This window comes from Pleurodeles waltl, chromosome 6, assembly GCF_031143425.1.
Source record: "Pleurodeles waltl isolate 20211129_DDA chromosome 6, aPleWal1.hap1.20221129, whole genome shotgun sequence".
NCBI classification, from domain to species: Eukaryota; Metazoa; Chordata; class Amphibia; order Caudata; family Salamandridae; genus Pleurodeles; species Pleurodeles waltl.
In genome coordinates, this window is record NC_090445.1 from 831,484,878 (window position 1) to 831,510,358 (window position 25,481).

Genomic DNA, 25,481 nt, shown 5'->3' on the forward strand with positions numbered 1-25,481 from the left:
TGGAGGTTTCCGTTTAGTCGCCTCATTTAAAACATCGAATTATTTTGAGACTACCGCTGCAAGCAGTAAGAACAGGCAGCATTTCAAACAAACGCAATCCGTTCCGCGCTTTGGAGAGCCGGGTTAAGATTAACCCATTAGCAGCTGGCACAGTGATGGGTGCATTTCTAGCAGTAGTGCTGCTGCTTCAGCCGGGACTTTGCGAGATACGGCTGAAGTGTCCTTCTCCTGTAGTCATCGCAGCGCAGTCGTCCTAGCTGCATAATAGCGCAGAACTCTGAAAATAGTCTCAAAGCAGGCTGGTGCACGTTTTCAGTGGGATACTAAATATTAACTCGAAGCCAGAATCACTTCGGACCCACTGCTTTGTCAAAAGTATCAGCTTGGATAACTAGAACACCGGACCACTAGCGGCTGCACTACTACTTCCGGAGCAGCGGAGCGGCGTCTTTTGGTGCAGCAGGAGGGGCGCATTCCGCAGGGATAGGTAGGCTGTCTTTTCTAGGGCGGGACATTTGTTCTGACCAATAGAAGGATTCAATGGCACTTACAGCTACAAGCTATGGCGCCCCAGCCTGTCAATCGGCAAGAAGCTTGGTTTCGATTTCCCCTCCCGGCTTGCGTTCTATTGAAGTTCGTCTGTCGGAAGCGGCATTCCTAGTTTAAGGCCATTGGATTTTTGACATTTTAGCGGGATGTGAAGACCGAACACGGTAACCTCATGCATGGATTGAGCAGTTTGGAATATGGACGAGGGAAGACAATTTCCTTACAACGTTGAAGACAAAACACCACAACAGTCCCACTGGAGTCAAAACAACACGGGTAACAGTAGCACTGCTGCAAGAAGCCGTGGGCGAGGCCTTCTAGTCGTTTGCAATGTCACACCGGCGGGGACACCGACCGTAGCCGCGCAGTGTAATCGTAAACGGGGACACTCCACAACCAGAGCATAAACCAACTTTAGTGCGGAGCCCCTCAACTCCAGAGAATGCAGAGGTTGGTATCTTCTTTTTACCTTAAACGTATCTTGTATTTACCTTAAACGTGATTTACCCGTTCGTTATTGTGAAAGGACATGCTCTGTTTTTATTTGCTAAGCTGCCTTAGTCCGCGCCAAAGATGCTTCAAAACATTGAGCCGTACTGTCCATTTATATAAGGTACACCACGTTCAGGTCTGACCAAGTTTACCATCTGGGATGCAAGGTTTGTTCAGAGGGAGTATAGCCGTATACTTGTTTTAGCAGCGTAGGAAATAGAACATTTCTTTCTCGCCCCCACATACATAAAACGCATTCTCATTTCAACTCAGTTAATCTGCCCCCACAATGCACAAGCAAAATAAATGCATTGTATTTGCATTTACATAGCTTTTAACTAAGCCTGACGAGGCGTTGAAAAACTTTATGCCACGCAAAATGCTGCTGCTGAACCCAAGGTTGACGGTTCAGACAATGTTACTGGTTATTGCTACTAGTCTCGTGCGCTCATTCGAACGTTTCTCTGTATTCACTCGACTTTGTGGTAGAGTGTAGTAATAGGAGTTTGTTATCATTTTTTAGGAAGGGGGATACGTTAGTTCATGTGGATATTTTGTGGCATTAATAGTTCTTTTAGAGGAGGTTAGGCAGTGTAAGGATACAGGGGCAGCACTTAAAAAAAAAAAAAAAAAAAAAAAAAAAAATTGTGCTTTTTGAAATGAGGTGTGTCTAAATTTCAGAAACAGATCAATAAAGATGAAGGCAATCATGCATGTGTCGTGGAGAAGGTTGCACTCACAGAGAGGGGTAGTTTGCAGATGGAATGGAAGGAGTCGGTAGAATGGAAAAAACAGAGGCGACCATCAGAATAGAGAAGATGTTTTTGAGATGGCGTCAGTGGTCGAAGTGCATTAAAAAAAGTATGGAAAATGTGATGCTGCACAAAGTGTGGACGGGGCAAGTGAAGGTGGGGGCGTGGCCAAAACAAAATATTATGTAACTTTTTGGTCTTTCATTTTCAGTTAACTACATATAAAATAACACACAGCCTAACTGAAATTTAAATGCACGTTATGTTAATCAGTGTCGAATGGATGTCACACATTATGAGATCTCTATTAGTTACTTGCAAGACACATAATAACAATAAAGAAAGCCCGTTGCTTACCATTTATTGGCTTGCCTGGCATTTATCTTTACAGCCTCGTAATTGGTCACTGCAGGCCTGGCATTATTTCTGTTTCTCTCAGTGGAGCAGGGACCAAGCACTGATTGATTCAACATAATCAGTGCCCATCTGCTGCTCCTGACATGACAGGAACTATTTGTTCTTTTTAATTTCTAGTGCTCCGCAAACAGAAGGCATGTGACTGGCAAAAACGTGCCTAACAGGGCAAACAAAATTGCAAAGTTTTATTTTCAATAGTTAACTTTAGTTTATTTTGCCAAGTCTTCTCTTCTCTCTTATGTTTTGTTTTTTGTTTTTTCTCGTGAGCACTGTCTCCAGTCTACCCCACTTCAAACCAAAACAATTTGCAAGACTCCAATCCAAAACAATGTGCCCCACTCTAATCTGCAATATTCCGGTTCAAAACAAATTACCCCACTCCAATCCAAAACAGTCTTTCCCAACTCCAATCAAAAACAATTTGCTCCGCTCCAGGCCAAAACATTCTACCTCACTCCTACCCAAAACAATCCGCCCCACTCCAATCAAAAACAGTCTGCTTCACTCCAGTCCAAAACATTCTGCTCCACTCCAGCTCAAAATAATCTGCCCCACCCCAATCTAACTCACTCTAATCCAAAACAATATGCTCTCTCCTATTTGATATGCTCCAATCCAAAACAATCTGCCCCACTCAAATCTACCTCACTCCAATCGAAAACAATTTGTCCCTCTCTGATCTCACCCACTCCAATGTAAAACAATTCACTCCACTCCAATGTGCCGCACTCATATCCAAAACCCATTCCGCCCACTCAGATTCATTCCACCCTCCCACTACAATCCACCCCACTCCAGTTCATTACAGCCACTCACCCCACTCCATCCTCTCCACCCCCTACAAACCACCTTATCCACCCCACTCCAGCCCACTCCACCGTAATTCACCCCACTAAAATCCAGTCATACCCACCCCTGCCCAATGCTTCCCACTCCAATCAGATAATCTCCAGTCCACCCCACTGCAATCCAGTTCCTCTATCCAGTCCACCCATGCCAATCCAGTCTTATCCAATCCACCTCACCCCACCATATCCAGTCTCCCACCCCATTCAATCCACCCACTCCAATCTAGTTCACCTACCCAGTCCACCCCATTGCAATCCACCTAGTCCAGTCCAGCTCACTCTACTACTGGAATCCACCCACCCCATACCAGTTTACCCCACTCATTCTAAATCCATCCAGGACACTCCAATCCACGTCATTCTAGTCCACTCCACCCCACTCTAGTCCGCATCCACTCCATTCCTCCAGTCCAACCCACTCCTGCATTCCACCCCACTCTCATCCAGTCCACCCCAGCCCAGTCCTATCACTTCAATTCATCCACCCCACTCAAATCCATCAACCCCATCCAGTCCACCCCAATCTATCACAATCCAATTCCCTTCACTCCACCACCTTAATCCACTCCACACTATTCCACCCCACTCCATTTCACTGTACGACACTGCAGTCTACAACACTCTGCCACTGAACTCTACTTCCGTCTGCTTAACTCTACAACACTCTACTTCCCCACTCCACTCCTTGATACTATACACCAACAAATACACTCTACTCTGCAACACTCCACACCACCAACTTTTAGCCATGCTGAACAGCAGCTACACTGGTGTTCAACAGGGCAAAAACAAATTTTCAAAGCCAGGAACTCTTGTATAGGCGAGACCTGTTGGCTTTGCCAGAGCTTGTATAGGTTTAGTTCTACAAGTTATCAGTCTGTGAGAGAAAGCACTGTGAACATGGAAGTAATTATTTGGGAATTACTTTACACACAGTATAAGATAGGCTGTTAAAAGGTGATTAAAAAGGTTGAGTATTAAAAAAGTACTTCCAAAAATTAGATTTTAGTAATACCCGCACTGTTCGTAGTGCAATTTGTTTTTATAACAGTCTTTTAAAAGCACACTTTTCACAGTTTAGCTGATAGCTTCCTTACAATACCACTCAACAAGAATAAATGTGTTTCCTCAGGAAACGTCAAGTGATTCCATCAGTTAAAGTCAAGGCCGAGTTCAAATCACCCTTTACATTTGCAAATTGACCATTTGCACGCATTTTACATTTTTTAAAACATGTTTTTTTTAATAGGAAGCAGGCACTTTGGCAAGATGGTTTATTTAGCTGCCTGCCCCTTCCTCTGGTTCACAGCACAGGAGACACCCTCCCTTACACTTCAGCTGAAGCATTTCAGTCATTGGAATTAACTATACTGGGACAGTTGAATTTTCAAAAAAAAAGTGAGGGAACTGTTTTTCTAAAATTAGAAAAGTAAGGGCACATAGAGCCCCTCATATTCACCCTCCCTCTGTCAACCGCTAGATGGCATGCAGTTTTGAGGATGCAAGATTGTAGAAATAAACGTTATTTTCATGTGAAGATAGTGCTATATTAGGAACTCTGATGGGGACTGGAGTAGGGTGACAAGTCTGCCACTGCTAAGTTATCATTAGATTATTTTTACAGCTTCGGGTTTGGAAGTGTAAAGTAGCTGGATACAGATATTAAAAGGAGATTCTGCAAATACTGGAGAGGATGTCCTCAAGTGTGGCCCACAGTGTTAGTTATAAAGCACTGTGGGATCTTTTTAGGATGCCTCTGGTTTGACATGGTGAAGGGTGAGGGATGCTTGCCATATATTGGAAATGTATTGCTGCAGTCCTGTGGATGGAGCTCCACAACTGAGGTGAGGGGCTCTCTAAAAATTTAATAAAGCCTTGTTAGTTGTGGTAGCTGACTAGGCGTCCTTAAGTCCTGCCATGTATTAGATGGAGGGTTGAGGGGAGGAATTGCAGAGTCTGTGCATGGTGACGGCTGTCTTTTCGGTGAGGCCCAGCCTTTTGTTGATCACACTTTCAGTTGGACTAATGACTGAGATACTCTAACACCTCAGACCTCTTTGTGCCCCTGTTATGGGTGCTTCTGGGCGAAGAGTATGCTGCTGTGAGGAGCAAAGTACACAATGGCTGTGTCCGGAAAGCATCCTGTCAAAATCTTTTGAAAGGAGAGCCAGCCTAAACCTGTCTGGGGCATATACCGGTTAAAAACGTCTATCACCAGGAATGAAGAAAATAATTGTCCCCATGTTCAGGTAGCGAAAGTTCACTCACGTGATTAGTAAAGAACTTAAAAAATTGTACCTGGCACTCATGCTATACATTGTCCACCGGCACTGTTTTATTAACTTTTCCACTTGTATGTTTCTTCGGTGATAACATCAGCTGTTTTATGAACTCTGTTCGGCTGTCCAGGTGTCCTGAAGCTGCACTTTATAGATACTAATACAGAGACATATTTAAACGTTTTAGAAATGAAACCTGCTGTACTAAATGTTCGGGATATACCTGTGTCATTAAGCAAATGATCTGGTATGGATGGCTGCTAGATATCAAATTTTGTAGACAAGTAATACACGTAGGAGGTAAAAACTGAAACCTGTAGGGAACAAGCTCACATAGTGACTATAACCTGAAGAAGCGAGTAACACAAAAGATACTTCTCAGGACAGTGTTGATAGTTTAAGTCATAATGTCTTGCAACAGCACCAGAGCCTAAACTAAATTCTCCCCCTTAGTTGTGAGTATCTGTGTGAGTGGTTTTTGATCACACCTCAGAATTGGGGAGCAGCAGTCATATTAACGGTAATACTCCAAACCCAGGCACATGCTAGCACTTTTTTCTCATTAAAGTTATGTTTTCTGAGTTGGGAGTTATTGAACGTGGCTCAAAAGCTGTTATTACTTATTTTTCATTCTTACCTATTTTTTGTGAGTACAGCTCCTATATCTTCCACTAGCATCAGTTATCACCCATTTTGACTCTAGATCAAAACCCTGTGAAGGTGATGCTTCAAGAATATAATTATTCGGATTTTTAGAGGCTTGCTGACAGTCAGATGACCAAAGAAATGTCTCATCTTTCTCAGCTGCTGAATGGAAAATATTCTCGTAGAAACATTATTCACAAACTTAGCATTAAACTCGGCAATGCTTGGGAAAGATTGAATTTCATCCATACTTTCAGGTGCTTGTGCATCTATTACTGCGTCCCAAGTTCTTTTTTTTTTTTGGCTTGATTACCACACTCGTTACTTTATGACCCAATTTATGTAACACTGCTTTGGCTGTATAACGTGCCTTTGGCTCTCCTATCTTTAAGTGCTTGAATTTATACTCTTAATACATGTTATTTGTTGTAAAAAGAGGACCATCACTCCTAGGGTGGAGAGACCAAGAAGATAGATGGATGATACTCCACCCCAATAGTTCAGAAACTGTAATGTTAGTGAATGAAGACGATTTTGGTAGTAGAATGTTAAACATACCCCTTCCCCCACCCCCCAGTTATTGTTGGGAAAACTGGGAAGTTAAATGGATTTAAATGTAAAATAGTTTTAAAGCAAACTGCTGCACACTGTATGCACAAAGCAAGGAATATTCTGTTATCGCCAAGGGGAAAGGTGGAGCATGAATTAAGGAAACTACAAGATTCTGTGGCAATCAAACAGGTCGACTCTTTGATTCAGTGGTACCTCTGGTTGTAGCAAGGTGGTCTTTTTATGGCAAGGTAAGGTTACGTTTTGATTTTATTTAAAGTATTCAAATAAAACAGTCCAGATAGATTCCCTTACCTAAAGTAAGTGAGTTACAAAAGAGGCTAATGGAATTTTGAGATACAAAATTTCATTAGCCTCTTTTGTGCATACACACATAGAAATGATTTATGATATGTATTGTAAGCAGGAGAATGTGTGGTGTTTACTATATTGTTTATGTCTTTGACTGTAAGCAAACCATCGTACTTTAGTGCTCTGGAATGGATTCCAGCACACAGAGGTTGGTGGCAGCCAGGAATAGCAGGAAGAAGCGTGCATCCTGTGAACAGGAATGCAATACATGATGCATCTTTGGGAAGAGCCCATTGTGCGTATTTACTTTACAAAAACTTATCTTACTGAAATCCTCCATTTGCATATTTCACAACACCTCTTTAATCTTCTGCACCCTCTTTTTGCCGTTTCCTGCATGCTCTTCACTTTTTACCATTCCCCTCACATTCACTCATCTATAAGCACTGCATGTACATTTAGTTCTGCACTGTATATAACTTGCAAGGTGTGTACCTCCGTCACCTATTTTTGCCTACACTCTCAATTGTGCTTGGTGTTGATCATTTTTCTTTGCGATCTTCAGGGAGGTCAAGGACTGGATGGTCACGTACTCGGAGAAACTTCCATTGCCTTCAGCCTCCTCTCCAGTGCGCTCAAACATATTGAGTAGTAGACACCCCCCAACAGCCTGAACTTGCACAGACATCTGCAGATGACTCTGTTCACAGTACGCACAATATAAAATTAATATGCTGTGTGAAAAGAACTTCAGAAGAACAACATCCTGGAAAAAGCAAATACTGCTATTGGGAAAGTAAATTATGTTAAATATGTGAATTGTACACACATAGTACCTCGCTGACATGCGTTGTGTTAAGTTTGTACAGCCATTGTTCAGAAATCGGCAAGTGTTCTTCCCTGTAAAGTTAAGGGCAGATTATAATGGTGACAGAGACGTGCTTCAACATCTGATTTTTATCAACTGCTGGGTATCGGACCCTGTGGCACCCCCCGCTCCTCCCCCACCCCCCAAATTAAAGCACTGAGCTTTTGCCTCATCCTCCTCGACCTATCGGGAGCCTTCAACACTGTCTCCCACCACACTCTCATCTCCAGACTTCACCACATCGGCATCCAAGGCACTGCACAAAATTTGAATCCCCTCCTTCCTCTTCGGTGGAAAACAAAGAATCTACCTACCACCCATCGCCTCCGCACCCAAAGACATCATCTGCGGTGTCCCCCAGGGCTCCTCCGTGAGCCCCACCCTCTTCAACACCTACATGACATGACTAGAAAACATTGGCCACACCCACATATTCAACATAATCTCCTATGCCAGGGACATTTATCTCATCCTGTCCCTCACAGAGGATGCCATCACCACAAGTACCAACTTCCAAAATACCGTGACCGACATCGCTACCTGGATGAAGACTAACTGCCTTAAAATCAGCTTGGACAAAACAGAGGTCCTCATCTTTGGGAACAGGCCCCCCCCCCTTCCCCCCCCCCTCTTGGAATGACACATGGTGGTTCCCAGCACTCGGACCCTCACCCACTCCCACCAGCGATGCTAGCAACTTCAGAATCATCCTAGACACCCCACTAACCATGAACCAGATTAATTCAGTCTCCTCAGCCTGCTTTTACACTCTCCGCATGTTCTGCAAGATCTTCTGATGGATCCCTATCTCAACCAGGAAGACAGTCGCATAGGCCCTCATTTTCAGCCGTCTCAGCAACTGCAACACATTCTACACCTGAACACAGTGGGCAACACAACTAACCCCCTCAGAAGAACCAGCATCAGCCCTCACTTCAGGGCTCCCTGACCGGGAAAGATGCCTCTTGAAGCTCCTCAGAAATCTGTACCCGTCTACATAAACATCCCGCTGATTCTCCACCAACCAACCAGAGAGCTCTGCTTTACCTCCTGCGCCTTGGCCCACATCCCGTGCGTCTGCCATGACTGCTGTGGAGGGTGCCCCTTTTCCTACCTCACAACCAAGTCCTGGAACGACCCCCCCGTCACTTGCGCACCTCCTCATCTCTGAAGGACTTCAGGAAGCAGCTCAAGATCTATCTCTTTGACCGCCATCACCCTCTGACTGAGACTCACAGATCCCACCAGCGCCTGGAGATCCCCTGGGATGACAAGCCGTGCTCTACAAGACCTACTGATTGATTCCACAATAAACTCTGTAGTTTTTAACATTTTAAAGCAGTTATGAGATGTTTTATAATGCATACTAATGCTAAGGACCAAGCGTCCCTTTATATGTAAACTTAAACGTAAAGATGTACACAGGAATACATTCAGTCTTATAATTTCTGCCCAAAGGACAACACAGAACAATTTTTTATGCACAAATAGTCTGGGAACAGCCAAACGAAAAGACAGTCAATTTTGACTTAGTACAATTCGAGCGTAAGAGTGTGATAATATAAATTAAATAATTGTAGCCACTATCCCAAAGTAGAGGGCTAAAAAAATCATAAGAATGTTACTAGACCTGCAGGTCGAGTAACTTAAATAATCTACTCGACCTAACTGTAATGTACTTGACCTGTAAACAGATCTCAAATTCGGTGATCCTAGGCAAATAGTTTACAGAGTCGCCTTTTTCTTAATTCTCAAATATGATTGCACCTTCAAATATGTGAGCTCAGCATTTCTGCAGTACAGAAAAAAATAACTCTCTTGTTTGATTAAGTAGGCTAAAGGTTGCTGCATGCATCACAAGAATCTAGCCCACATACCCATTAGGTCTACGACATAACCTAGGGCTTCTTTTAGTTTACTAACAACATTGCCATCTGGGCAGGAGTGTTTCTCAGTTTGTTTAAATACTCAGTTTTAATAAATATATTACTAAACCATGATGTGGTGACATATTGTCATCTACACACAGTAACTTTCCAAGAAATGCCCAAAAACCTCTCGACTAACTTGCAGCTTTACCGATAAAACTATATAGTGTATTAACAATCTGTGAAAATTGGGTTTCAGAAAACATATCCTTTTCCCATCAACATGTAAAGTATTCTGATTTGTTTTCATCCTAGTAAAATATTTTTTCATCACACAGAAATATTAAAAAAGGGCTTTCCCAACTACTGAAATATATTTGGAAATGTTTGTACAGTTGACTTAGTCATTTAAATGTTGTGTGTTAGGAAAAACCTGACACCCTATATCCTATTATTTTACTTTCTAAGCAGCAGGTCACACAGTTCACCTTCCAAAGTCCTGGAACTCTGCAGTCAGAAGGAAAATTAAGTGTAAGAAAAACTGACTTTTGACCTCTGTGTGAACACAGAGCAAATGTGACATAAGAAGTAAGTAGGTATTAAAAAATAGTAAGACTCGCCAGTGCGAGCAGTCGAGTGGAGTTTTCGAGCCCTGAAGTATCAGTGCTCATATATACAATATTATATGATTGAGCCATGGTATAGTCAACCACATTTCAAAACTTTAGAGAATTGAAGGATCCTCATCAGGAGAAACCAAATATGCCTGAGAGAAAAAAGCTATATATTTTTTTAGCCAACATAAGTTAAAAAGAACAAGAGAAAGAAGTACAAAGAATTAATAGCTAAACTCGAATACGGAGAAATAGTTCATTCATTCATCATATACAACCTTGATAATATCACTTTGAAGCTGTGAGCAACCACTATTCATGCTGAAATGAATAATCATGCTGCAATGAACAGCCTGTTGTATGATTAAACAAACCTGGGCCAATAGTGCCCGAGCAGCAGAAATAAAAGTTAATGCCAATGTAAAGAATAATAACCCGCATGCAAGGACATGACACACTTGAGGCAATAATTAGTATAGTATACTTATCTCAGCCTTAAAAATCCAATAGCCTGAAAAATAAGAGGCCCAAGGGAAGATGCCATTGTCAAATATGGGACCAGGTGGAAATCTAAAACTAAAAAAATGAATGAGCAAGCAGATTCCGCACTAATCGTGTGCAAGAGATCACACAGAAGGTTGTGCTTACCTAAAATATTATAAAGAGTAGGCCTGCCAAAAAATCTTTACTTGTGGAAGGCCCAAATGTGCTGTGCCCAGGAGAATGTTCCGAAAACCACAATAAAAATAAATAAATAATAATAATGGAAACAGGTATTGGCAAAGCCAATAGGTTTTGCCTTTGTTTAGGGTCGAGTGCAAAGCGCTCAGTCCCCTTTGTTATCTCTCTGCAGGCTTGTAACTACGCCATTGTAAGGCCCATCGCTTTGGTTGGTTCGTGGGCTTGCCTTTTACAATTCACTTAATTTCATTAGTGAAAGGCATGCATAAGTCATGCCTTTTCCGGGTGTTTAGCCCGCTTCAAGCCACCGGCCAGCTACTGAAAACATACGAGACTCCATGTTTTCAGTATGGTTTCTGGACTACTTTTTCTCTTTATTTCCCAGGCAGCGTGATCTTGCTGGATAGTAGTGGAGCGCTTTGCATGACATCGACCCTGTTACACGGATCATTGCACTTATGCCAATCCGTTTCACTGTGAGTGAACTTCTGTTTCCTTTTGTGTGTTTGCTTTGCGCTCATGGCGGCCGTCGGCTCATTTATGTGAAACTGTTTTACTTTGCAGTTTATGTGGCAAGAAAAGTCTGGTTAGGAGTTTACAACGCTAATAGCTCGCACTCGAGTAAACGCGAGACCCTTTGCATTGCAAATGCTTGTTTTTTCTTTTGCTTTCTATCTTACTGTCTAACTGGATTATAAGTAATAGAACAAGGTTATAATAATGTTTTTTAAATTTGGTAAACCATTAATAGTTGTTTTGTTTTTTATTAATTCAACACACATCACAATGTAAACAGCTAATAACGGTTTATCAAATTTAAAACCAATTTTCTTACAACAATTTTCTAATATTTATAATGCAGTAAGATAGAATGCAAAAGAAAGGCGAAACCTGTTGGGACTGGTGGCATTTCTTCAATCAGTCTATGGCTCCTGAGGAACTGCGAGAGCAGGTGGTGTCTACACAAACTGAATGACTACTTCTGAAGAGCCCGCAACGTTATGTGTTAAAATAATTGACAATGTTTATGTATTTATCTGTGGTGTAATAATTCACACTACTCGTAAGATACAAGCATCGTCGTTGGTCATAATTTGGACTCAAAGTTTACTAATAGCCAACAAGAACTGTAGGTTTTAAAGATGTTCACATTGCACGTTACTATGTGCAATTTATTTTGTTGCAATGGTCAAACATTTATTTAATTCTTACAAGGGGCAGGCACCTGCCTGGATGTTGCATCTGCGTGGCAGATTCAAGACCCACTATCACACATCACGTAAACAACATACGTAGTCAGGCATCCTTCTCATATATATTCCTGAATGTGCCCTACAATTAGTCTAAACTGTTGAAATAAAAATGTATGCAATTCAGACACTTTTGTGGCTTCAATGTGTCACCCTAGGTTTGCACCATCATCAAAGATACATAGAGCCAGCATTAAATAAAGAAAACATCTGTATGAGACATTGGCGCAACAACTAACATTCATGCAGCGCAGGGCTGCATGATAATACATGTCCTGTGTTGTGTGAGTGGGAGTCCTCGGTTGTGCTCCTGCTAAAAAAGCTGCATTACCATGGTTCTGTAACACAAAGGCAATCCAACCGTGTCTTGTGTAAAATACCTATTTATTTTTTAATTTTTATTTTTTTTAACATGAAACCACTCCAGCGTAAGCTGTTTAAAATGTTTAATTTCTTGGTACACCACCTAACTGTATGGAAAGCATGCAATATTCTGATTGCCCTTAGAGTACATAGCTCTGTGTGAAAGCCTCGGTGCTTGAGCTGTTCTGGCCTCATTTAAAGTCCTTGTGCATACATTACAGTAGAGCTTGTGTCCCAGCCACAAAGAGATTTTGTGCTCTGCTTGCATCTATGTTCAGTGGAAAATAGTTCTGGAGCACAAACGTCGATTGGCAGTGCTTTGCACAAGTGCATACGCAAACATATCGTAATCCAAACGGCGCACATAATATCAATATGTCTTAATAGCGCAAGCAGAGGGAAGAATCTTCTGAGCCTGCCTGGGTGGTTAACCCTTTTTGCAAAATAATTCGACTCCACTTAAATATGCCTCTCGTCCTTGTATCATCAAAGCACTGCTTACCTTTAGGCAGAAGTTATATATGTGTGGCGTGATCGTGGGCACTTAGCAAAGTCCACCACCGCTTATTCAATTCCCTTGATGCACGTAAAAGCATATCACATATGAGGCTCACAAAGCGCTCTCACAAGCATCCTTGTAGCCAGGGCGACCTTAGTCCCCGCCCTCCTGTGAATGTCAAGTTTTTTTTAAACCTCAAGTGTTGCCCGGGGCGGGGGCAGCACAAGCTCTCATGGGTTCAGAGCATAGTTACGCATTAAAAACAACCATCACTTCCCTAATTGTACTACTGGATTGCTCTGAACAGGTTTATTCATTGCTCTTACTGCCTCTCAGCTGATACTGTATAAAACAGCTGAAACCTGCATTCTATTGCCTCATTTCACAGCTATGCAACAACATACATGCAGCACAGTAAGAGAAAAGGGACAGAATGAAACGTAAGATAAAAAGAAACGCAGACCTCAAGATAAAGAGAGTGTGAAGCGTTTGCAATTAATCTCACAGACAGCTATATTGTTTTATAAAAACAAACTGCCGCACACTTACAACTAACATCAGTGTGCAATGATCAATTTCAATGGGAGGGTGTTTGGTTAGGGAAGCAATGGCGCTCAAAGCCCTGAGGTATATCTATAGATCTCTCATGAATCCTAAACGGTGCACTCAGTTGGGATTACACCCTCGACCCCCCCCCCCCCCCCCCAACTGATTGGCAAGCCAATCAGATATACAATAGACAACAAAGAAGCACTCATTACTATCATGGATTTATACAAATGATAAATATCAGTATACTAATTAATGTCATTACAATTACTCCAAATGTTCTTTTCAAATGGTATCCAGCATAAAAAGAAAAAGAGGTGACAAGGAATAATCCAGAATTGAAGAGGCGTCAATAGTCTTCAGCTTGGTTCAACATTTTTGAAGTTTAATGTCTCTGCTCCATGTTTCGTGCTTCCATCACGTGAACACAATTAAATTAGATCAGTGGTTTTGCCTCCAATCATGTTTCTCTATTCCATATTGACCCCACAGCCAGTGGTTTTGCCTCCAATCATATGCTTCTCTGTTCCATATTGACCCCACAGCCAACACGTGTTTCGTCCAGGGACCACCCCTTCGACTTCATCAGGGCTGAAATGTTATCAATATCGATCAGTGGTTCCCAACCTGTGGTCCGGGAACCCCTGGGGGTCCGCGACTGCTCAGAAAATACACTAAAATTAACAGATTAGGTCCCCAGCTTTCAGTAATTGCTTAGTAGGGGGTCCCCGGATTCCAATAATGATTCAGTGGGGGTCCCCAGGTTCCAGTAATGATAAAGTGGGGGTCCACAGATGTGAAAAGGTTGGGAACCACTGATATAGATTACATAAGTAACCAGTGAGCATCAAAAAGATATATTATTACACCCTTCATAGTGAAAAGAGTGGGATAGGTAACCACAAAGAATAGTCTAAAAGACCAGTCTTGAAGTTAACTATGTGTCCAAAAGTAGACCCCATACCAATAAAAATCACCTCCAGTCATGTGTACCAAAAGACACTGATTGCCTCCAAACCACAAGCTCCAAGTGAAACCTAACTAATTTGAACCACAACCCGTGCAGAAAAACAATCAGACATCAGCTATTATAAAATGAGAATGTTCATCAGTATATATCGCAAACATTGATAGCCCAATTATATTGTACCAGTGTCCACAGTGTCCATGCATTACAAATATCAACATGGTGCTACGTGTAATAAGTGTAACTAGTACCTGAAAGGCACCTATGCCAAAGAACCAATCAAATCAACTATATCATTTCATACAGTTTGTTTTGTCGAGGGCCAAAATTCTTTAACTCCACATTGTTCTGTTAGGTAATAAATAAAATCAAATATTAAATTGCAAACCGGCACCTGAATACTACTAGAGTACGCTGTGCTGTAACAGTGGTGTATATATCAGGCACAATCATAGCAGAGTTAGTATTACATATACATTGAACTAACTTAGCCAGGTAACCCACCTGAATCGGTATTTTTCACTGGTGTGCCGCCATACCGGCACAGAGATCCAAGCGTGCAATCCGGGTGCATGTATGCTACCCATACCGCGACCGGAAGTGCCCCATTTGAATACTGTTAAAAAATAAAGAACGGTCTAACTGCAGTTCTACTCAAAGCCCCACAGCCTTCTTTCCGTACCCTTTCCCAATTCTTAGCTGACAACAAAGAAGGACTGTAAAGTTACACGTTCTCCGTCCAATAAAATGAGACCCGGAAATGTCCTAAAGTGGAGAGTCCATCAAAAGAGAGGACGGACTGTTCAGGTTTATAATCAGCCCAAAATCGCGTGGTGCGGCATTGCCATATTAGAGTGTGTGGCATTGTCATATTAGAGATCAATGATTAGTATGGATTGTGGATGCAAAGACAGAGAAAAGGAGAGTAAATGGAAATATAGTTACAAGTGCCCTTAAATGAATGATCAAAGAATAGGAAAATATTTTGTATCACAATGTGATACCCGTATTGTAATCCTCCTTCGTGTGTGATAACTCTTTGCTCTTTGATGATCTCGTGTATATAAAAATATAGTATTGATTCCCAGATTATGAGTTCATTGGCTAGTATAGCTTGTATATCCCCATGACCTCTGAGAATAATAAGTTACCTTATTGTATCAATATGAACATTCGACAAATATAGATGATGGAAGATACATCAATGACAAAAACAGTATGACAATTGGCATCATCAAACTGATAGTTGTTGTGTAATAAATAATAAGTATTAGTTTAAGAGAAGAACACATATGTAAATCAACAACAAAAAACATTTCTAATGTGTGTACTTTAAGGTAAATGCATATATTATATATCTTAACCCTAGATTAGAAACCAACTTCACATAATTCAGAAAATTTAATTGCACGATTAAATGTGTCCCCCCCCCCCCCCCAAAAAAAATATTCCAATTCACGGTCCGTATTCAGACCTTCTTCCACTGCTCTGAGGCGTAATATGCACATTGCCTTCCTCCTACGTAGGGCCAATTCTCAATTGTCCCCGGGGTCTCTTAATACATGTTCACATCCAAAAAACTCAAAACTCTTATGTGTGCCCTGTAGTTCACATGTCATTATGTGTGCCACCAACGGATACCTGTTATCTTGTAGTAATGCTCATGCATAATCCTCACTCTAAGCGGGCAGATTGTACTTCCCACATTGAGGCGATTACATTTACAAGAAACAATGTAAACCACATAAGATGTGTTGCAATTAATGATTGATCTGATCATAACGGTCTCAGCCATACTGTTAGAAAATTCTTTCCTGCCGTGACAGGCCCATCTGCACAATCCACAGTGACCACACCTGAAAAAACCCATCCTGTGGGCTGACAACCAATCAGTGCTCTTGTTTAATGTTGAAAAACTAAGGCTAAGAATACTTTTCAAGGATCTACCTTTACGATATGTAAACTCGGGTTTGTTAGTAATGAGATCCCTTAATGCTTCATCCTGCTGTAAAACGTACCAATACTTTTGAACGCACTTTCTTAGCAGCTGGGAAGTGCCCGTGTAGTCTGTGACCAGTCTCACCTTCTCTTTTACCTGTTTTTGATCAGAATGTTCTCTGGGCCTAAGTGTAGCACTCCAGGGAATACGTCCTACTCTATTCTGCGCTTTCCTTATAATGTGCTTTTGTTAAACTCTCTGTTCAAAACGTTTTCCCATCTCTTCAATACATTCATCAAACTCTTCGTTCTTGCTACAGTTACGTTGCGCTCTTATCATTTCACCATAAGGTATTGACGTAACTTGATGTCTTGGATGTGCACTCTCTGCGTGTAGAATAGTTACATGCTGTTGATTTTTGAAATAATCTGCATTGTACTCCGTTGTTCTCAATAAACAATTCAACTTCCAAAAATCCAATAAGTTTGTCACTGAGGTGGTGTGTAAATCTTACATTCATAGTATTGGAATTAAGAAATTCAAGAAATTCAGTCAATTGATCGACACTGCCAGTTCAAATCATAATAAAGTCTTCAATATACCTCCCCCAATACAGTACATATGACTGCCAGCGGGTGGCACCCGGACCCCAGACCCACCTCTCCTCAAACAGACCCATGAATAGGTTTGCATAAGAAGGGGAAAATCTGGAGCCCGTAGCCACCCCCTGTTGCTGTCTGTACCAATCCTTTTTAAAGAGGAAAAAATTGTTATTAAAAATTAGATTGATCATATCCATTTACATCCTAATGTGTTCCCATAGACTTGCAGATTTTCTATTAAGGAAACACTACTGCTTGCAGACCCACATCATGTCCTATACACGTGTACAATGATATTACATCCAAAGTGACCAACAACATATTTGTATCCCACTCCACATCGCTTAAAATACTTAGAATATGTGTTGTGTCCTTGATGTATGATGGTAGATTATAAACCATTGGTTGCAAGAATAGATCCACATATTCTGATAATTTCTCAGTGGGTCCCGCAATACCTAAAACAATAGGTCTGCCCAGTGGGAAGGTCAATTTCTTATGGATTTTTGGTAAGTTATATACACATGGGAATCTGGGTCGGTCCACCATGAGATATAAATATCCTTCTTAGTTCAATTTATATGTAATACTAACGCTTCTATGACTTTGACTCATATATGCACCATTGTTACAGCACAGCGTACTCTAGTAGTATTCAGGTGCCGGTTTGCAATTGAATATTTGATTTTATTTATTACCTAACAGAACTATATGATGTTAAAGAATTTTGGCCCTCGACAAAACAAACCGTATGAAATGATATAGTTGATTTGATTGGTTCCTTGCCACAGGTGCCTTTCAGGTACTAGTTTTACTTATTACACGTAGCACCATGTTGATATTTGTAATGCATGGACACTGTGGACACTGGTACAATATAATTGGGATATCGATGTTTGTGATATATACTGATGAACATTCTCATTTTATAATAGCTGATGGCCGGTTGTTTTGCTGCACGGATTGTGGTTCAGATTAGTTAGGTTTCACTTGGAGCTTGTGGTTTGAAGGCAATCAATGTCTTTTGGTACACACGACTGGAGGTGATTTTTATTGGTATGGGGTCTACTTTTGGACGCGTAGTTAACTTCAAGACTGGTCTTTTAGATTATTCTTTGTGGTTACCTATCCCACTCTTTTCACTATGAAGGGTGTAATAATATATTTTTGATATTTGATGATCACTGGTTACTTATGTAATCTATATTGATAAAATTTCAGCCCTGATGAAGTCGAAGGGGTGGTCCCTGGACGAAACACGTGTTGGCTGTGGGGTCAATATGGAACAGAGAAGCACATGATTGGAGGCAAAACCACTGGCTGTGGGGTCAATATGGAATAGAGAAACACATGATTGGAGGCAAAACCACTGATTGATTTGTTGGATCTAATTTAATTGTATCCATGTGATGGAAGCACGAAACATGGGACAGAGACATTAAACTTCAAAAATATTGAACCAAGCTGAAGACTATTGACGCCTCTTCAATTCTGGATTATTCCTTGTCACCTCTTTTTCTTTTTATGCTGGATACCATTTGAAAAGAACATTTGGAGTAATTGTAATGACATTAATTAGTATACTGATATTTATCATTTGTATAAATCCATGATAGTAACGAGTGCCTCTTTGTTGTCTAACATCAGTGGGCACTTGCTCAAATGATGATCCAGCAGCTGCTATTTAGTATTTCATTTTTGAGAAGGCATGCAGCTTCAGCGTTGTAGCCAGAGAGGAAGGACACTGGTCAGTGTCCCATGGGAAGTGACCGGAAGGAGAACTTGGTCCACAGGCAACCCGATGGCAAGAATGGCGAAGAAGACGAAGACAACAGGAAGTAACGCAGGACGTCAGGCTGGCTAATCAGAAATACGTAAATCGGAGTGATGTTGGACAAAGCCAATGGTAGTAAGGGGCTGTTATTTAAAAAATATTTTTATTAATAGATGTCACAAGCACTTGGGCAGGCGAAACCTAAAAACAATAAGGGGAGCCATTTGATTCAGACATTCTATGAAATAGAGACCCGTACCGCGTGCCGGCTGGGGGATGTTAGCCTACCAAAAATAATATAGAGGACGCGCTGCAGAGGGTGTGCAGACTGACTGCTGGCAAGTCAGGGACTGTATGATGTAGCAATAATAATTTTGAAGATTAGCTACAAGGAGCGTGCAGGCCAACTGCTGGTGGGACCATCAGGCAACCACTAATCAATGGTACCAATAAAAAATCAAGGAAAAGCCTTTTTAGCCGAATTAGGAGTCGAACAGTAATTCAGACTGCATACATCCTGGGAACTGGTTACCTACCAGTATCAAGAGTGGAGGCATGCCGCAGTTAGCATGCAGTCTGAATGCTGGTCAGCGGAATGAGTGCTCGGCTTCAGAATCGCCGTGAGTCACTATGGAACTGAGTCAGAAATTCCAACTAGGTGCAAGTGCTTGAGGCAACAGCTACAATATACTGCAGTGTGACAGCAGGTCGATGTTGAGTTTCCCTACATGGTGTACAGCTCAATGTCTCAGAATACATTGTCTCAATTGATTGGAAATTGGAGAGAATGAAGTGATATAAACTAGTCTGTCGTTCTTTTTCTCTTTCAGTGTCAGTCTCTGGGGCAGCACTATGCCCTTTTCATTGAACTCTTGACAAGGTGACAGGCTACCCTCTAGCAAGCAATCTGTTGGATAGAGTACTAGCTTCTTGGGAAAAATCTTGTTTATGAGAAAAGTTCCATCTACTATGGAGGAATTGTGAGTATGGCAAGGAGTCCCTGAGTGCTCTTGCGTGATGGCTGGAATAACGGAGTAAAGTGTTCCTTCTATTCAGTAGGTTTACGGTAGAGTAATGTATAAAGGTAACAATCAGTGGTTTTAATCTTAAAATACAGGAAGGCAATTTAAGATCTTCTTGTGGCCAATGTAAATTTAAGGCCCTTACAATTTGTGTTAAGTCAGGTGTGACATTCAACAAGAGTAGCATCTGATCCTTGCTGTATTAGAAAAATGTCTCTAACTTTTCCAAATCAAAATATTATTGCAAAAAAGGATTGACACTGGAAAGAATGACGTTCTGTTCAAAGTCATCCATGAATAATGTGGCAAAGGTAGGGGCACAAACAGCCCTCATCGGTGTCCCCTTAACCTTAATCTACTAATAGTAATGTCCATCAAAATAGAAAAAAATCCTGGTCAGGCAGTGGGTGAGAAGCTCTAGAATAAATGAAGTGTGTACCGAATGAGGACAGGGACCCTGTTCTAGAGACTTGTGGATCACATCAATCCCATCCTGCTCTGATTATTGGTGTACAAGGCCTCCATGTCGATGGTACACAAAATACTAGTGTCAGGGAGACAGGCTGGAGGTGGGTGGAAGGATGTCTGCGGTGCTCCCTTTGTGACTCCAAAACCAGTCCTGATTTTCCTTCAAGATTCCGCCCTCTTCCCGGCAGGAGCGGCAGCAACGCTGCACGGGATACCACCGAACGTTTATTAGAAATAAACAAAAATGTTCTGCGACGCCGAGTTTTGGCACTGCAGACTTTACTCTGTTCCTCCTGAATGAAGAAGCGGTGCTCGGCCGTGTAGGAGCTCCCGTCATGCTCCGCGGCTGAACGCCGGCTCGGAAGGACGCACGCTTGCAGGCAGACACGTTAATGCCAGTGCCGTGCTGCTGCTACATAGAAAAGACAGTTCGGATTCCTCTCCCCCTGCTGCTCACCGCTTGCCGTGTTTGCCGTTTTGGATGCATTTTTCTGGAGGAATTTCCCTCGGGCTCAGCTGGCTGTCAGGGGAACTCGTTTGCAGTCCTGAAGAGGCCTGAGACTGACACTGCATGCTCAGAGTTTTGTTCTTTCAGAACAGCGGGACTGGCAACGGAGGTGAGGGGGGCTATAGAGGGCATAACTTTTCACCACTGAGGGAAGTTTTCCCTCTGTTTTTTTAAATTAGACATGGAATAAGTTACTTGGCTGTGAGCATTGTCTGGTGTTGGTGCAGTACATTTTTGTACAATTTTGCACATTTATCTATTCTCTATTCTCTTTGCTGGAAAGTGGCTGGTTAAAAGGACACCTACCCCCCCCCCCCCGGCAAAAAAAAAATGAAACCAATTTTTTTTAGCAATAATTGGCGCAAGGCTAGTTCCTTTTTTTTTTCTTTCTCTTTCCAAAGCCTGCTGCGCTGGTAGGGAGAGGAAGGGGGTTGCAGGGCGCATGTAGGGGAAAGGAGCAGCGCTGTATAATGCCCTGATCTCTGCACTATCTTCAGGGAAAAGGACGCCCTGTTTCTAGGGCTCCTAAAGCTGCCCGCACTCCTAAAACAAAGCGCCCAGCCACATTCGACCATCACCTGAATATGGACTTGTCTTCTAATATCGTCCCTCCTCCAACTGTCTTATTACCTTCCAGCGACACTTCTCCTCATAGCTTACCGCCCTCTAAGACTAGCTCGCAAAATGCTGGGTTTGGATTCTCTTCTGGCAGAGGCTAGGAGCTCGTACTTGGACTTAGATTGAATTCACAATCAATGAATAAGGCTAGTCCACCTCTGAATCACTCGGCCTTGAGCTGTAGCGCCGAAGCTACTTTCAGCTGGGCTCTGGATATGGGTGTAGGCTCCAAAATGCTCTATCCTCTGTTCTCTGAACTTGGGAGGGGTCCAAAGGGTGGTGCTCCCACATTGACTACTAACTCTGCCTCTGCTCCTCAAGCAAACAGCTCTCTACTTGATCTCTCTCGCGAATCCTGTGAATCCGTTTCTGCGTCAGGGATAAGCACTACAGTTGAGCCCCCCCAAACCCTTCCGTTAATGGAACTTCTGAATCGGTCCAGGATCAGCTGAACTCTGAAATGGGCTTGGTCTCTCACGCACCTAGAGTCAAGGCAAGCTCCGATATTCTTTCGGAAAAGCTACTCCATCAGATCTTATCTGAGTTAAAAGCCTTGAAAATCTCACAAAACGAGGCAAATCAGAGGACGGAATCACAGCTGAATTTAATTTTGAGTAATATACAGCAACTTAACTCGCGCATTAAGGAGATTGAACAGCGAGTATCCGACCTGGAGGATGATCACGTCTCTGAGGAACCATCAGTGGCAAAATGTCAAGCTGATTTGTTAGACTTACAGATCCGGCTAGATGATGCTGAGAAACGCTCACGCAGATCAAACTTGAGATTTACGGGACTCCCTGAACGGCGTGAAAACGGACAGACTGTCACAAACTTAATCACAGACCTTATTCTGCAGCATGTTCTCTCTGAACCAGGCGATAAACATTTGGATCTTATGATCTTGTGGCCCATCGGGTTCCAGCAGTACAGTCACCTCAAGCAAAGTATCCTTGAACTATCCCCGTTAATTTTGGTGATTTTCGGGTAAAGGAACACATTCTTCAACAAGCAATTACGAGTAAAATACATCAGGTTCATGGCGATTTTGCCTTTAAAGATTTTCATATATGTCTGTGGCGGCTGCACATCGAAGGAGAGAATTGAAAGGGATGATTCCGGCTTTCCAAAAAGCTGGTGCTCCGGCAGGACTTGTACAGCAATCCAAACTTTAAGTGTTTTATCAGGGACATTCTAATTTAATTCATACAGTTGATGCTGCTAAGACTTTGTTGCATTCAATTCAGAAGCAGTCGGGACAGAAGGTAGAGGGATGGGGGGGTTAAATATGATTAAGAAAGGGGGGGTAGGAGGATGGACCTGGCACAGGGAAGGGAATTGCTCCTTCAGAAAGGTGGGTTTCATAGAGTGAAAATTGAATGCGTCTTTATGGTACTTACACTCCAGTCCATGTCAAGGCACCCGATTAAAGAAGGGTGGGGTTTGGGGGTGGGGGTGGCCCCGGATTGCTCAGGCGGGAGGGCCCCAGGCTCTGGCCACCCAAGGGTGGGGGCGTGGGTTGCGGTTGGGTGTCGGGAAGGTTGGTAAGGGGTGCAGGATCCTTGTTTTCCACACTAAATAGTAGCTATGTGTATTTCAGAATGGATAAGGTTATAGAGGGGGTGATGGTAATTGGATTAGGTTTAGATCATTTATTTCCTTGGCGATTTTTTTTTTTTTTTTTTTTTTTTTTTGAGAACTCAATGGCAAGGTTGAATATTTCACTAAGAATAGATTCCTGGAATGCCAATTGGTTAAATAATCTGAGGAAAAGGTCTGTAAAGGGTAGCTTCCCTAAATCCCTCGTTATTCTTTTACAGGAAACTTATATCCCAGTCAAAAAAATTGCGGGCTTCCACATGTTCAAAGAAATGGCCCATTTCAAGGTGGATGCCGCAGCCTCAGCAGCCCATAGAGGCGTTGCAGTCTTTCTAGCTAGAGGCCTCAATGCACGGCCGCTTGACTTTCTTTGCGATCCCGAACGACGATGGTGTTGGGTGCACTGTTTAATTGCCAAAGAAAGATTTGTTTTCGTTAGTTTCTGTGCACCCTTGTTAGATGATCCAGCTCCCTATGTAGGATTGTTCCAGTCCCTTTTGCAATTATCAGGTAAAATTATTATTGGGGGGGATTTTAACTTTCTTCAGGATCCAATTTTGGATACCACTGTCAGGGTCAAGAAACAACATAAGCCTAGAGTTGCCAAAATCTTTAAAGACTATGTCAAAGTGTTGATACTTTGTGATCCCTGGAGAATGAATTCCCCCCATGAGAGAGAGTATACGTGTGTCTCAACCCAGTTTAAAAGTGCCTCTCGCATTGATTTTTTTCTGATATCTAAAACATTGCGTTTTAAGACTCAGTTGGTGCGGCACTCTGGCTTATTTGACCATGCCTCCTTGGTTCTAGAAGTGTCTCTTAATTCAGAAGTACCCAAGTTTCAGACTAAAAGGTGGGCCTTTAATCAGCAACTTCTTCAAGATGAGAGATGGGTGCAGATCTCTAAGAATGAAATTAGTGAATTTTTCAAACGTAATCAGGGATCTTCAACTCCGGCTATAATTTGGGATTCGTTTAAAGCCTTCTTCAGGGGCTTGGCAATCGCCAAGGAGACAGCAGATACATTTTCTCAGAGGAGACAAGCCAGGGGCCTGGAAGAGGCAGTGCAAAGGTGTTTAATTGCTTATCTACAGGCTCCTTCGGAAAACAATAGACAGGCTTTTGAATTAGCTAAAAAAGGCATTGGCCAACAATTTTCTTAAGAAGGTCGATATAGGATTTCAGACTTATAAACAAAAGGTATATGAGGAGAGTAATTCCACAGGCAAATGTTTGGCATGGCAGGCTAGGGAATCGAATTGCTGGTAATATCATACATGCCCTGAGATGCCCTATCGCTGGGGTTAGACATACTGACCCCATAGCTGTGGACGGAATTATGCTAGAGCATTATAGGTGAATTTACAGCTATGCTTCCGACATTGACCCTAGGTCTATTAAGGAATTCTTGGGGAAACTGGATATTCCTAGTCTTACAGAAGAGGACAGCGATATCCTAATACAGCCGATTACAAAGCCAGAACTCCTTGAGGTTGTCAAGAACCTCCCTATGGGGAAGGCTTGTGGACCTGATGGCTTTCCGGCTAAATTTTATAAATCTTTCATTAAGGCATTCATTGATGATTTTCGCTCTTTAATTAATGGCCAACTTAGGGGCGAACAGATTCCCAATTCTTGGCACTCAGGGAATGTGGTCAGTTTTCCCAAACCGAATAAGGACAGGGAAGATCCTAATGCTTATCGTCCGATCTCTTTGCTAAATACAGATTATAAAATGATTACGAAACTCTTGGCTAATAGGCTCAATGGGGTTGTCAATAAACTGGTGCATCCCGATCAAAACGGGTTCATAGCTGGTCGGCAACTTGCATCTTAAACGCATTTTTTGGCCGAGGCTCTTGACTATTTCGCCTCTAAGGAATTTCTGTTATCGTTCTTTTATTAGATGCGGAAAAAAGCATTTGATTTGGTTGTATGGGATACACTCTTCGCAGTATTGGCTAGCTATAAGGTGCCCTCTCAGGTCTCTGCACTAATTCAAAGGTTGTATTCAAACTCTGACATTAATATTATTATTAATTCTGTCTGTGTTGGTCAACTTCAAGTACAGCGAGGGACTCGGCAGGGTTGCCCTTTATCTCCTATACTTTTTGCTCTTTTCATTGAGCCTTTAGCCATTAAAATTAGACAAAATAGTCAGATTCAACCCCCTTTAAAATCAATGGGAAAGATTAAACTCTACGCTGACGATATTATTATGTTTGGACGAAGAACGAACTTCGCAGGAAGCAGTTTTTAGTGTCTTTGCCGAATTTGAGCAAATTGGTGGCTACAAGATTAATATAAGTAAGACCGATATTATTCTGTGTGACACCTCTTCTATTAAACTGCTCCCTGAATTAAGACTTTGTGAGAATGCTAGGCCAAAGAGATACCTTGGGGTTTATTTTTCAGCCGATATAGGAGACCTGTATGACCTTAATTACGC

The 25,481-nt window shown here is 42.1% G+C and overlaps 1 protein-coding gene across 1 annotated transcript in view; it reads left to right on the top strand.

Moving 5' to 3' along the window:
- The first annotated feature begins 620 nt into the window (after positions 1–620).
- The window catches only part of SLF2 (SMC5-SMC6 complex localization factor 2), a 393,983-nt gene continuing 369,122 nt past the window's right edge, over positions 621–25,481 (top strand). Inside the window, exon 1 of the mRNA XM_069239517.1 lies at positions 621–999. Coding sequence (XP_069095618.1) covers positions 992–999 — 8 coding nt within the window. The 5' untranslated portion in view covers positions 621–991. The remainder of the gene's footprint in view (positions 1,000–25,481) is intronic.